General features: G+C 41.1%; 3 protein-coding genes and 1 long non-coding RNA gene across 6 annotated transcripts in view; 2 read left to right on the top strand and 2 right to left on the bottom strand.

The window, feature by feature from the left end:
• The window catches only part of LOC117771538, a 29,555-nt gene extending 27,521 nt beyond the window's left edge, over positions 1-2,034 (bottom strand). The window contains exon 1 of the long non-coding RNA XR_004615610.1: positions 1,510-2,034. This is a non-coding gene — a long non-coding RNA (uncharacterized LOC117771538). The remainder of the gene's footprint in view (positions 1-1,509) is intronic.
• Positions 152-13,513, top strand: ier3ip1 (immediate early response 3 interacting protein 1). 2 transcript variants are annotated; one of them, XR_004615609.1, is made up of 4 exons: positions 152-301; positions 715-816; positions 1,037-1,514; positions 13,498-13,513. XR_004615609.1 is itself a non-coding variant. In XM_034602028.1 (3 exons), exons 1-3 carry the CDS (start codon positions 211-213, stop codon positions 1,090-1,092), a joined length of 249 nt encoding a protein of 82 aa, XP_034457919.1. In that variant the 5' UTR covers positions 152-210; the 3' UTR covers positions 1,093-1,961. The 2 variants fall into 2 exon arrangements, 1 of the variants encoding a protein (XP_034457919.1); XM_034602028.1 differs by lacking the exon at positions 13,498-13,513 and having other exon boundaries at positions 1,037-1,961.
• Positions 2,924-8,267, top strand: hdhd2 (haloacid dehalogenase-like hydrolase domain containing 2). Its single transcript, XM_034602025.1, has 9 exons — positions 2,924-3,562; positions 5,021-5,128; positions 5,318-5,420; positions 5,577-5,682; positions 5,891-5,975; positions 6,202-6,367; positions 6,528-6,578; positions 6,732-6,795; positions 6,946-8,267. The coding sequence occupies exons 2-9, from the start codon at positions 5,028-5,030 to the stop codon at positions 7,047-7,049; spliced, it is 780 nt and encodes a 259-aa protein (XP_034457916.1). The 5' UTR covers positions 2,924-3,562; positions 5,021-5,027; the 3' UTR covers positions 7,050-8,267.
• katnal2 (katanin p60 subunit A-like 2) lies at positions 7,308-13,068 on the bottom strand. Of its 2 annotated transcripts, none has more exons than XM_034602023.1 (15): positions 12,921-13,068; positions 12,160-12,230; positions 11,728-11,894; positions 11,560-11,596; positions 11,242-11,332; positions 11,029-11,136; positions 10,616-10,693; positions 10,159-10,257; positions 9,134-9,197; positions 8,919-9,037; positions 8,715-8,806; positions 8,408-8,518; positions 7,794-7,956; positions 7,595-7,697; positions 7,308-7,480 (listed from the first exon to the last, which is right to left on the bottom strand). In XM_034602023.1, exons 1-15 carry the CDS (start codon positions 12,969-12,971, stop codon positions 7,341-7,343), a joined length of 1,494 nt encoding a protein of 497 aa, XP_034457914.1. In that variant the 5' UTR covers positions 12,972-13,068; the 3' UTR covers positions 7,308-7,340. The 2 variants fall into 2 exon arrangements, with proteins under 2 accessions (XP_034457914.1, XP_034457913.1); XM_034602022.1 differs by having other exon boundaries at positions 11,029-11,139.
• Positions 13,514-14,551: the final 1,038 nt, after the last annotated feature.

Below are 14,551 nucleotides of genomic sequence, written 5' to 3' on the forward strand. Positions count from 1 at the left end.
AATAAATAATAAATCCCGTTGATCATTTTAAAGTGGACTTCCTCCTTCTTAGGGGATATTAGGAAGCAGAGATCTCTGAGGGAAAGAAGAACACTCTGAAGTGCACACTCTTGAAGTTCTCCTCTTTCACGACATCTGCCGCTGGTTTTACGGCAGCTGCCTCTGGGCGTGTCGGCAGAAGGAGACGAAGAAGAAGAAGAAAGTGCCAACATGGCGTTTACTCTGTACTCCCTCATCCAGTGCGCGATTCTCTGCGTTAACGCCATCGCTGTGCTGCACGAGGAGCGGTTCCTCAGCAAGAGTGAGTCTGCAGACATGTTGTAGATGACGTCCATTGCGTATTTTAACCAGATAAACACGTTGTTATCGCGCTAAAGGCAGCTAGCTAACTCTGCCCTGTTAGCTAACTCTGCCCTGTTAGCTAGCTGCTACACTCAGGTTGAGATTTAAGGAAGAAAGTACTTACTGTGGAATAAGGTTATTTCTCCAACCTTAAATTGACTTTAGTGAAATTTAAAATAGTTTAAAATTCATACAAACACACTTTGTTTTTCTTCCATTAAAACATCCTGCCTGGTTTAGTTTACATTTGCATATAATTACAACAATAATTATAGTAATACTTCCATGTTTGGATACTTTCCTCTGTCCCCCTCTCACATGTAAATAAAAACCTGCATTTTGTCTCTTTGTTTCTGTGTCTTCCTCCTTCAGTCGGCTGGGGTGTGGACCAGGGAGTCGGAGGTTTTGGGGACGATCCAGGAGTCAAAGCCCAGATCCTCAATCTCATCCGCTCGGTCCGGACGATCATGAGAGGTGAGAGGAAGCTGCTTTATTATCATTAATATTAGAAATTATATAAATAATCAATCTACTAATTCCACAAGTCTGCCTGTCATTCAAACGTATATATGAACCTCACACGTGAACAGACCTGACGTCCAGCTCTATGAGAATCTGAGGATCTTGTTACTAAAGCTCAAAATGTTTTGTTGTTTTTATTTATTTGTCTTTGTCCTCTTTTGTTTTTTAACAGTGCCGTTAATAATCGTGAATTCTGGCTGCATTGTCCTCTTGCTGCTGTTTGGTTAACACCAGCAACAAATCTGTGGACCGGACACGAGCCAACGAACAACTACACACAGACGCACAGTAAAATGTGTGTAATCGAGAGACTTCTGCCGTTGCTGCTCTTCAGCAGCGCGGAGCAGAGGAAAAGAAGAAGCAGAGACAAACATGTTCAGAGCTGAAACATTAGAGGATTCAAAGTCAACATCGCAACGTGTATCAGCCGCTGAGCTCCCTGTTGTCAGCGAGACGCCACGTGGACCAGACCTAAAAGTAATGTGTGTTTTACATGTTTCATCACAGACACATTGAAGTGAATCTGTTTTAGTGATTTCATGATAATATAAGTCATGTTTTATTTTAGAGTTACAGAGGTACTGCTACTTTTTATAGATATGACAAATGTCAGCAGCAGTATTTCCTGTTTCACTTCACACACACACACTGTGTCGATGAGATTGACTCTGTAACGAAGCAGATTTCAGTGTTCAGATCTGCTTCCTACCAGCTAAAGGGGCTTTTAGATGATGTTTGGAGATCTTAAATTATGCTGCTGCCAAAATTTCTACCTGCAATATTTGTCACTTGAACAGTTTTTGTAAACCATCTTTAACAGACAGGAGGAGATATTCACGATTTGTGGAAAACTCTCTTCCTGTAAAGTTTTTCCTACTCGTCGTCCTGCAGAACTTTGGTGGATAAGAGTTGAATGCTCAGTGTTTTTATCTCTTTTGTTAGAGTTTGATTGAATGTGTCATGTGAACTTGAAGCAATACGGCCAAACACAACTCAAAACATTTTACCTTTGTACTGTTTACACATAAGTACCGTCTCAATGTCACAGACGTCACTGAGATGGTATCTTGAAATATTAAAATCATTATTTACTGTAATTCATTGTCTCTGTTTTTCTGTGAGTGTGGCAGCGGGGGGATAATAGAACATCTGAAAAAACTAATTCTTGAGTTGAAATCACGTTTTATTATCTTTTGTTGTTAAATTTTTACACTTTATTAGAAACACTGATAAACAAATAAAAATACAAACTTCTTTAGCATTTCCCCCGTTGTCACTCAGACTGTTTGTCTCCCTGCTCCACTTCATTAATAATCCACATATGTTGTGAATTATCACCATTCCGTCCCCTGCTGTAAGCTGCACAAATATTTTTATTAACATTAGATGTGATCCTGAAAGCACAGGAGTGGGAGTGAGAGGGAAAAACGGGGATCAGCTGGAATTAGAAGCATATGTTTATCGGGGAGATTTGCACAGTAAAGCCACTTTGATCTGTGATTAGTCGGAATTTAGCTGCGGGTTCACGGTGAAATCTGTAAGCGATCACAGGCGAGCGGACGTGGATCTGTTTCTGCTCTTCACAGGTCAGGACGGGCCGTCGTTGGGTTTGTTGTCATGAAAAAAAATCATGAGAATGTTGTTTTGTTTTTTGTGCAACTTGTAAGATTTATTCCAAAAAACTTAAAAATGTTGACATTCTAGAACACAATTTTTTTAATTTATATATACATAGTAACTATGTAATAAGTGTTTTTTTTAAATAAACCTATTTGAGAACAGAATTAATTAAAAAACATTTTGCTAAATGATTTTTGCTAAATGCTTTTTTTATGTGGAAATAAAAACATGACGTTTCAAGTAATTTTAATGTAATATACTAACACAGAAATGTGTAAAAATACTGCGAATCAACTCAAAACAATGTTAATTTAGACCCCAACAATAACAAAGGAAAATGAAAGCATGAAAACAAATAAATACAAACACATAAAAAAGGTCACAGGAAAAAAAACTGATTAAATAGGGTGATAAATAAATTGGATAAATCTGAAACCACAAAACAACACACTTTTTTTTTTAAGTCCAAGTTGGTTTGGGATATTTTGTCCAAACAAAGAAACTAACACACCAACATGATGTTTTTCAAAACCGAGCTACAAAATATTTATGCCGAAAAATTGAAAACTTTAAAAAAACAGCGGTGTTATTCACGATGTGGAGGAAGCAGGAAAAGAGGATTTGATCAGAGCTGTCTGGCATCACGCAGAGACGAGGTTTTAAACGTTTGATAATTCCAAAACATATTAAATCTGAAAGACGCACTAATGTGCTACATCTGTTGGCTGTTAGTTTGTTAGTGGGATGGGATACATATGTTTTTTATTCTAATGAGTGATTAAGGATAAACCTCTTATCTGATTGTGAAATATACATTGGAAAAATTATAAATAAATATAAAAATAACAGAGAAAACATGGGGCAGTTATATAAAAATGAAGTGATGTTAAAAATATTTTCCCCTTCAGAAAATATTTAAATATTTAAAAAATAGACACATTTCAAAAGGAATTTGAGAGAGGACGTGACAGTGGTTTGAGCCGCAGGGGGGCAGCAGTGAGCTCCACGTCCACAATTTAACCGACGAAGAAGAACACGCTAACAGGAAGTCGCGCAGGGAAACAGCTGCAGTTGTTCAAATATTTACAAGTTCATTCATTTTCGAGCCAAAGTTTGTAGATTAAAATCAGAAACTCTACTTCGCTGTAAGTACAAAAACTGACGCTCATTCAAATGTCGTTTTTATGTCACATGTACTTGTTCGAAGTCAAGAATGTTTGATGTTTAAATTTCCCAGTGACACAATTATCTTCAGTGTAAATAACAACCATAAATCATTAAACTGCAGCAGTGGAGTTTAAATTAAAGGACGTTTGTTCAAGAGAGAGTTTATTTACATGGTTTATTTACAGGAATGTAACAGAGATGCTGTAGAAATGGATGAAAACACAGCAAATACACCTGAGTCTAGATCCAGTGAATGAGGAAAATATGAAAATTAATACCTTGATTATTGTGCTTTAACTTTCAGAGCAGATATTTGACTTGTGATGTAGGAAAACCTCCGGAGTAGAATCATAACTTTAACAAAAGCTGCATGATCCAGGGCCTGAGCTAAATAACACTTGAATGAAATGGAGCCGTCCTCTGTCATTTGTCTTATAAAGATTTCCTACAAAAGTTACCCAATATATTTAAAATATTTGGGATTTATAATAGAATATAAACTAAATGTATGTTTATTATCCTTATTCACACAACCTTTGGTCGCTGTATAGTTTTGAATATTATTACAACGTGGGCGGTTCTTTCTAAAAGGTTGAAAATCTATTTCAAACATCTATTTTCTTTGGAGGTTCTCCGACAGTTTTCATCCTCTGATCATAATTCACTGTGACCACCTGAATGAATAAAGTAGAAATAGCTTGTTACAGCCCCAGTTTCCTTTAACTGCTGCGATGCTCAGAAATAAGCTTTTACTCCGCTGGGCCCTTCTCACAGTTTCCTGTTATCAGTTCAGCTAAATACAAGTAATAGAAACGTGTGTGTGTGTTTAAGCTGTGCCGGGTGGGCATTAAGAGCATTAATTGTACCCTCCCATTGATAACTACATGAGAGAAATCCAAGCATGTCTAAATAAAAGGGGATCACAGTCTGAAATCACATTCCAATAAAACACAATCCGAAAATCTGTATTCTAGGCAGGAAACCATAAATACTTGAGACAAACCGGTCAATAATCCTCTCAATTCGTCCCGATGCAGGTTTGAATAACGCAGTAATCTGATCAGTTCGGCCACTACCGATGCAAAATTATGATTAGGAACGCATAATCTCTAAAATGACACATTATTTTTGAGAGAATAAGCTTTTTTTTAAACGGAGTAAAGCTCCATTTACAGCGGATCTTGGACATATTGAGGGGTTTTATGAAATCATAATCAGAGACTGCAGTAGAAGCAGCTCTCATTGAGCAGCGCAGAGCAGGTGAAGCTGCAGAAACCTGGTGAAAATGTCCTCTTTGTGTTTGGTTGAACTAAAGTCAGGAACCAGAGCAAATACAGGTGAAAAGCATGAAACAAAACGTTTCTCCTGCAGGAAACATGTCGGGCAGACGAGCTCTGAAGGCCGTGCTCATTGACCTGAGTGGAACTCTGCACATCGAGGACACAGCGGTACCTGGGGCACAGGAAGCACTGAACAGGCAAGGAACAGCCTCCAGACCAGGGACTGTTTGAATGTTACTGCATGAATGGAAACTAAATCTGGGTCCTTAAGATCAGGGACTAAAAACCACTGACAGCGTTTCTCTGTCTCTTTTGAAGATCACAAATTGTCCAGTGTTATGTGGTCACATTAGATTGATCATTGGTTTGTGTGTTTGTGTTGTCAGGTTACGTCAGGCGTCTGTAGCGGTGAAGTTTGTGACCAACACCACTAAGGAGAGTAAGAGGAGCTTACTGGAACGATTACAACGCCTCAAATTCAACCTTCAGGTGAAACAACCAAAGTCATTCAATTTAGTGCAGATGCTTTTACTGTAATGATCGAGAAATTTAGAGGAAATAAGTGTTAATTTCTTTCACTGTAAATGTGGTTTCTTTGCTGATTTTAACTTTTTCTTTTTCCCCAAAACATTGGAAACTCTGCAGGAAAAGGAAATCTTTACGTCTCTGAGTGCAGCGAGGAGTCTGCTGGAGCAGAAACAACACCGACCGCTGCTGCTGGTGGAGGACAGCGCACTGGAGGACTTCACTGGTACTGGAGAGAGAGAGAGAGAGAGAGAGAGAGAGAGAGTGCTTGAGATTAACAGTGGAAAAGTGGAAAAACCCTTAAAATAATATATCAGACGCAGATGCACAGCAGCTGTTTGCATTGGTGAAGCTGTCACTGATAGAACTTTCAAATTCATTCATTGACTATAACTGTTTTCAGACAGTCACGGTGTTTGTCCTTCTCTTTACAGGAATCGACACGTCAGAACCAAATGCTGTTGTCGTTGGACTCGCTCCTGATCACTTCAACTACCAAACACTCAACAAGGCTTTCAGGTGATAAACTGATCTAGAAGACGCGTTTGTCAGTGAGTCACATGAGAGGTTTTTCTGTCAGGTTAGAGGATTAAACCGTTTTTCTTAATGAAAAGAAGAAAAATCTGCTTTTTTTATTTACTATTTTTAGCTTTTCACTGATTTTGCTTTTGTGAATGTTATATTTCCTTGAATATTACTTTCACACAGTCATCGTCGTCTGTTAAGCGTCTACATTTCTCCGCAGCATGATTCTGGATGGAGCTCCTCTCATTGCCATCCACAAGGCTCGGTACTACAAGAAGAAGGATGGTTTGGCCCTCGGCCCCGGGCCCTTTGTGGCGGGACTGGAGTACGCAACAGACTGCAAAGCTACTGTGGTGGGAAAGCCAGAGAAGACTTTTTTCACTCAGGTTAGACGCCTGCAGATTTACTTTTTCACCTTGTTCTGCCTCAAATAAAAGATAATTTTTTGCATTTTTACAAGGCATTTTCTGATTTGGATTCAGATTTAACTTTTTTAATAACTAAAAATAAACGAAGCTTCTTTCTCTGGTTGTTTTGTTCAAATAGGCTCTCCATGATTTAGGCTGTCGCCCCGGTGAAGCTGTCATGATAGGAGATGTAAGTAAATTGTCAAATGGGATTCATTAACTGCACGTTAATTAAGTTAATTTAAAATATTTAGCTGAGAGAGTTTGGTTCCAACTGTACATTATATTGTGTATTGTTGTGTATTAGTCTGCAGTGGTTTGTGTCTCTGCTGTTTTCCGACAGGATGCGAGGGATGATGTGGGAGGGGCTCAGAACGCAGGCATGCTGGGTATTCTAGTCAGAACTGGTAAGAAAATGAAAATCTACTTTTATTCTCAATTTCATCATCATGAGGATTATTGACCAGTGACCAGAAATTGTGGTCATCATCTTCCATCGTCATGTCTTTACTGTCTGATGTCATCATCAGTCCACCTTCTCCTCTGTCATCTTTCAGGTAAATACAGAGACGGGGATGAGAATAAGATCCAGCCTCCTCCCCACCTGACGTGTGACAGCTTCCCAGACGCTGTGGAACACATCCTGAAGAACCTGCTCTGAGCCTCAAGCAGCAGCAGAACTCTGAAGTTTCATTTTATTATACAAACATTGACTTTGACAAGAAACACTGGAGCCGTCTGCAATGACTGTAGGAGGCTAGTGGTTTTTAACACTGGAGAGAAAGAAGCTATCATCATCCTGAACATCCGAGAGTATTCTCCTCCTTCGTTAAGTGAAAAATAACCAACATTTATACTTCTGAAGTAACTTTAAACAGTCCCTCTTCAGCTCCACAGTGTTGACGAGTAAAAGCACCAACCGTCTCTTGCAGCAGTAACCGTTGTTAGAGCGTCAGAGAGACTCGTACTCTCTCTCCCAGGCTGTGTATCTGTCCGTCAGGTTTCGGGCTGAGGGTTTGGAGTGTGCGATGACTTCTAAGAAGTCAGCCGTCGTCACGGTTTCCAGCTTGATGGTGGGCAGGTGGGCGTCTTCTGTGGAGGAAAGTGACAGTGAGGTTACGGCGTTTTATTCAGATACGCCCGACAGACGACAGGACCTAGCTGTGCTGTTTGTGTGTGTGTGTGTGTGTTGATGTGTTGTTGTACCATGCTGATGTGCCTCCAGAACATCAAAGATCTTGCGAACTGGTCTCATGGCAGCCTCCTTACACACCAATCTGATATCAGAGCCCGAGTAGCCCTCCATGTCCTGACACACACACACAATGGTGAGGCCAAACTGAGAGAAGCTGCATTTGTGTATGTTTTCTCTGCAAAAGATACAAAATTCACAAAAGTTACACACCTTCGCCAGGGTTTCGTAGTCCAACTCAGTGCGTAGCTCCACTCCCCTTGTGGAGGTGAGAGGCGGCAGCCAATGAGAGGTCATGGCCTGGCGAGCTGCTGAGGAGGGAAGACCCACGAGAATCCTCTTCTCCAACCTCCTCAGCACGGCGTGGTCCAGGTCCCTGAGAGACGAGCAGCACGACTCGTTACAAACTGCACTTTATTCTTTCACGTCTTCTTTACCACTCTCATTTTTTACATTGTAAAAATTAAGTGTCTGTTCTCGGATTCCAGAAAGTGAAATAGTCATTATCAACTTGATTCTTCATGCATTTTATTTTTAATGTAGATTCTCTGTGACTCCAAATTGAAAACTGGAGTTGAATCGTAGTAAAGTGAAGATGTGGAGATGATAATGGCGTCTGTTATTGTTTTAGGAAATTACTGAATGTGCGAGAAAGGGAAATAAATCAGAAGGAAGTAAAAACGAAAATGTGTCTTGTGTTGTATTTGTGTGTCACACTTATATCCGTCTTCATCTTCCTTTAGAAGTGTAATGGCCACACAGTAATTAGTTGTCATTATGATGATAACAAATAAATGTGAGTGCTTTGTGTTCATGCTGAGATCTACCAAGGTAGGTTGGAGGCAGCCAGTACGAACACCAGTTCCTCTGATCTCACGAGTCCGTCCATCTGAACCAGCAGCTCCGTCTTCATCCTGCTGCTGCTCTCATGCTCTCCTCTGAAAACACAAATCAGCTTTTTGATTCACCTCGGCATCTACGTGAGTCGTTTAAAGCTCTTAGCAGTGGCACAAATAGATGGTAACTATAGGATCAAACCTGTGGGAGAAACGCTGAGTGCACTGCGGAGGACTTTATAACTTTCAACACAGGTAAAACAGCCACATCTACAACTAGAACGTCAGTTGGGCTCACCCTGTGCTGGCTCCTCTCTGCCCCATCACTGACTCCAGCTCGTCCAGGAAGATGGTGGAGGGGGCGTGGTACCTGGCCAGCAGAAACAGGACCTGCAGGAATATGCATACATTTATTTACACACATCTAAACTTTAAAAATATATACAACATTAGTGCACTTTATTCACATTTGTTGCATCTCATCTGTTTTACGGGAACGTACCCTGACCAGTTTCTCAGAGTCTCCCCTCCACTTGCTGACGATGCTGGAGGCCGAGATGTTGAAGAAGGTCGTCTTGCACTCTGTGGCCACGGCCTTGGCCAGCAGGGTCTTACCTGTCCCTGAGTCAGGTGGTCACAAGACTACAAGTCAGGGAGAATCGCAAATTGAAGGACGACGAGGACACGAATAAAAAGAGAGGTCTCCTGAGGACTTACCTGGGGGGCCGTACAGCAGCAAGCCCTTCCACGGAGACAGGATGCCTGTGAATAGCTCGGGGTACTGTAAAGACAAAGGAGTGGAGGAAAAACAAGTGACAAAAAGAAGAATACAATTAGTAAAAGGACAGAAAATAAAAGTGCAGATAAGACAGAAAAAGAGGGAGCGAGTTAAAAAAATGAAATGAAAACTAACCTTTTAGCAAATCGCTTTATATTTCAGCATGAAAATAATTTATAGATATGAACTTATTATCACCTTCCAGCAACGTAAACACGCATTTTCCATTTTCTTGCCAACTAAGAAGAAAGTGAGCTGTGTGCAAAGGGAGCGGATCTGCCCGACGTGGAGCTGAGTCAGTGCTGCAAATACCACACGCCACAAATCAGTCTGAATGTTTTTAGGTGGCAAACAGACGGTGTGGGGGGGGGGGCAGACTCAAATCACCAAACTGACCTTATATCCCACAGAATGAATAATAATGGAGACAGAAGTTGGGGATTGTGGGACGGTGGAGGCAGGGGTGGGGGCGATGTTGTTCAATAAGACGGAGCAGCGGAATAGAAGATAAGACACATCAGTCCTCATCTCCGACGGTAAATGTCAAGAGGATGCAGACAACCTGATTTGTTGTCATCATATCCATGAGAAAGGTCTGGGTGATGATGATGATAGAAAAGTGTGTGTGTGTGTGTGTGTGTGTGTGTGTGTGTGTCTGTTCTGTTGTGTTTATGTACCAGCTCTTATTTGTATGTGAAATTTATGTACACACAGGTGAAAATTGTGTTAATGTGCTGCTGTGTATGAATTGTTCTCGGCATTTCCACGTGTGTGCTCCCTGCCCATCTATCCATCTGTGTATGTGCGCTGCCATATTATCCCAGATATGGATTTAACGTCAGCCTAACAAACTGGCCTGACCCCGCCGCCCTCCTTCTCTTTAAGCCCTTTAAAGGAGATGTATTCAGAATCGAAGACGAGTGACCGGTGCTGAAATACCAGCGTGCTCGGGCAGCGGCCGCACCTTAATGGGATAGACGACGGCCTCTTTGACTAATCGCTTGGCATCCTCCAGGCCGATGATGTCCTCCCAGCGCACGTTGGGGCTGTGCAAATAGATGTCCTTTAGGGGGGAACACACACACACAAACAGAGATTGAGGGATGCATGTGATATCAGCTCGAAATGGACACACACACACACAAACCTTTGGGCGCGATTAGGTTGTCGTAAAGAGGTGTCCTTTAGAATGAAACATCCCATAAGGGAAATAGATAGAACCTGGCCCTTCATTAATACAACGGATCAATTCAGTCACACCAGGACTGTCACTGCCCTCAAGTGGATACATTTGGTATCGCAAATAAAAACACCTGAATGATATTTTCACACTTAGGAGAACATCGTCTCCTTCACATGTTTGGTTGTGTCTTTCTCAATCAGTGCATATGACAAAGTATGTATGTGTGTGTAGTAAGTACCCTGCTGATGATTTCAGCCAGTTCAGACATCTCTCTGTTCATTCCAGAGAAGCCACTGAGCGGCTTCAGCAGCCGTTCCTGAAACACAACATGAAATCATCAAAAACAACAACAAACGTTTTATTTTACAGAACTTGGATCCACTGCTCATCATGAGGATTTTTGCTATTTCTGTTTTCAAGATGCTCCAAAGTTATTACTATGTAGTCTTATTACTTTTTTGACATGTGTATGTGGACATAGATGAAATTAGACTAAAAACAGACTGCAGTTTCAAATTGTAATAAAAAGATAATTTGCTTTCTATTCATGAGAGATTTGAAAGTGGAAAGAAACAAAGATTATTTTTGGATGGAGGTCACTGCTGAAAAATCCCGGCATTAACAAGAAAAAAAAAGGAGATAAATAAAAACCTTTCTGTTCATGGCTACGTCCCCCGCTACGTCCCCTGCTGGTCCACTTCTGATGGACGAAACATTGAGACCAAAGTCTGACATCTCTGGAGGAACAGAGGAGCCATTCTCCTGGGAAATCAAACACAGACATTAGGATGTAAGATATAGTTTCTTTTAATGTAAAGTACTATTTTGGTAGTTTTTTTAATGTGTGTGTGTGTGTGTACTTACACTGGTGGTTGTCTTCTTGGCTCCGTTTCCAGACTCGGGTCTCTTGGATGGGTTGATTTTTGGAAGACGCTTCCCAGCTGAACACGGACTCCTGAGGGACAACAAGAGATGTAAAGGCATCGATCAATGGAGGAAATCAGGCTTTTTTTTATTGGCTCATACGAATTCCCTGAGATATTTACACTTTCAAACACAGCAGACTTTATTCATCAACATCATGGTCACATCAGTCTCATGCTTCTGTCATAAATTATTACAATTTTGTTGCGTGTTTTACTTCATTTATATAAGAATAGTGTGAGAGCTGCAGAATCTCACCTCTTTACTCCACCACTTTTAACAAATCTGTTTTCAACTTGAACAAAAACAAACAGAAAATACAGACTTAGTTGAGAAATCATGAGAATCTCTTCAGAAGTTAGCAGCTTAGTGTTCAGTGTGTCGCTCAGCGTGTGGCTCAGTGTGTGGGTGGCGGTGGTCACACACCTGGTTCCACTGTCCTTCTGATAAGTTTGGGATTTTTCTGGAACTTGACGTAGTGATAACTCTCGTACTCCATCAGCACCATCTCCAGATCGATGTTGTCGCAGACCTCGAACTTCCTCGCATCTCCATTCGTCTCTTGGTCCAAGGCCGCTGCTGCTTCCATGTAGCTGGAGAACACACACACACACGCCTCAGGAATCCAGCATGATTTACTTTGTTTTGTCTATGAATAGCATGTTTCTATACTTTCTATATACAGACACACACAGGCACAGGCTCTATGTTGATGTTACTCACAAACCTGTTTCCTTGGTTATGTGTATAATGGAGATTAATGATGTTTCCCTCTTATTCCTGCATTTGTGTTCTTTCACTCGTCACAGCGACATCTCACATGTCGCTGATGCTGTTTGCTGTGTACGTGGTACTCACCCTTGCCCCAGCAGGTGGTGGTAGATGAGGATGAGAAGACTCTTCCTCCTCATCACCGTCCGCAGATCTTCCTGTTGGTGACGGCAGTATTTTAAAATTTGGTTTAATAAGTGTGGGGTGGAAAAAAGGTGAAAACAACTGCTCTAGTCATCATATAAAGTATTTTAACTCCTCAATGTAGGAAAATCACATGATAAATTTACACAATAACTTAATGTCAGTAAGGCCCGGGACGCCATCATTGCATAAATACAAACACACCACATCAAATTGCTTTTGTAATATAGTAGTACTGTCAATACTCTAATACTGTCAGTATTCCTGCCTTGATTTAGATATTTAACCCGCAGTTTGTGTATTTCTTTAAATATATTTACATATAAATGTGAAGAACATGCATAGAGGAACTAAGTGTGTCCCACGTGTTGCCAGTAGAGGGCGACCAATGGCCACACATGACCTGACCTGGTATCTAGGCAACCAGTGGACGCTGAAAGTGGATGAATGAAATTAGCTCAAATGCTAACTGCTAACTGTTGAGCTGTGACGCTTTAGCTGCGCAACACAATATGAAAAACACGCTGACATGAAACCAGGACACTTGTTATGATCTGTGTGACGTTAACAGTTCATTCATATATTCATAATAAACTAAAGTCCGTGTCGCTTTCTCCCAAGTGGCTAGTTAGCATCGCTAGTTGGCTAAAGGTTGTTAGCTTACTTGCTCGAGAGGAGACAAAACCAAACTTTCATCCACTCACCGCCTCTCGAGCTTGATGCGCGATCTTCATGGACTGATACGACATCTCCATCGGGAATGTACAAGTTCACGTCTGTGGTTTTTCTGTGGCGGCTTCACGTCTGTTGTTTCCGGGTTAGGTTAGAGTTTGTAAACAGAGATGACGTCAGTAGGCAGGAGTCACAACGGACTGAACCATTTTTTATGACCACTGACCAATGAGTCCTTTGATGTCTTCTTTCATCTTTTCCTCCTCCTCAAAACACACCCCTCACCCCCGTCCCCCACTTGTACACATGTAAATATTGTAAATCTTGTGAATAAATATAACAAGTACAGTAACATCCACCTGTGTGTGTCTTTCTGAATGTAGATACAGGATTTATGGCTCTGATCAACTAACACAGTGTTGGTTTTGTTTCTCTTTATTTTAACACGTCACAAGTCGACAACAGAAGTTAAACACGTCAGAAGTCAAGCGATTCTTCAAGGGGAGCCCGTCGTCCATTCTGAATACATCTCCTTTACAGAAGGAGGGCGGAGGGGTCAGGCCAGTTTGTTAGGATGACATTAAATCTATATGTGGCATAATGTGGCAGCACACACACACACACAGGGCAGGGAGATCTCAGAGTGGATATGTAGAAATACACACTTCTCTCATCTCCAAGACCTTTTAAAAACACACATCTGGTCGTCTGGCTCCTCTTGACATTTACAGACTGAGATGAGGACGACGTGTTTATCTTCGGGTCTGTTGGCCGTCCCTCCACCTCATCCATACTTTCATTGATCATCCAGAACATATTTGGTCAGTTGTGTGATTTCAATCACATTCTGCTTTACCAATAACAACTCATGTTTGTTTGTATCTGTTTTGCAGGACAGGGTTAGTGGATTACATGCTGTGTTATAGTGCTTTATTTATTATAGGCCCATGCAATATAATATCTACTGTGATTATTAGCTCTTATGCTAAATAAGGAAACCCTGAAACCAGCGTACTATTATAGTTACATGATGTTTCCCCGGCAGAAGCCAACCTCTTAACACCAGTGGTGCAGCCACCACAGCTACGTTTCAGTACAATCAAGCTCTTTTAGCTTGATCTTGACTAAATGTAAATGTAATAATACATAAAACAGGCTTGTTGTTTTCCTCCAGAAATATTTATTTCATCTGCCACAGTGAGTTTCAGTCTTTACAGTAAATTGCACATCTGGTCGTCAGCATGTCAGGTACAGAGAGGTTCTATGACAATCTCGCATTTTGCTTTGTTTTCCATCCGAGAAAGCGGCTGTGTGTTTACTTGTTGACTCCCGTTAAGGTAAATTAGTGTGTGTGTGGTCACTGATGGAGAGTAGAAGCTGTAGATGGGAGATTCAGCAGCAGTGCTTTATAATACACAAATTAGATTTCCATTTCTGCTCAGTGTTATATTAAAAAGTGGAGATTAGTCTGTGATTAGTGTTTTGTTTTCCCCCTTGTTGGGCAAGTTGCAAAATTCCAGCCCTCGCCTTGAAGCTCGGTCAGAAACTAAAACTCATTCAAGCTAAGTCCTTAATCGGCAGCCATCTGTTAAATCTGGTGAATAAGACCAGGCTCCTGATGACGGGGGAGAGAGCTGACTGCACTCCAATGGTTTGAACTTGA

This window comes from Hippoglossus hippoglossus, chromosome 12 (assembly GCF_009819705.1).
Source record: "Hippoglossus hippoglossus isolate fHipHip1 chromosome 12, fHipHip1.pri, whole genome shotgun sequence".
Classification (NCBI taxonomy): Eukaryota; Metazoa; Chordata; class Actinopteri; order Pleuronectiformes; family Pleuronectidae; genus Hippoglossus; species Hippoglossus hippoglossus.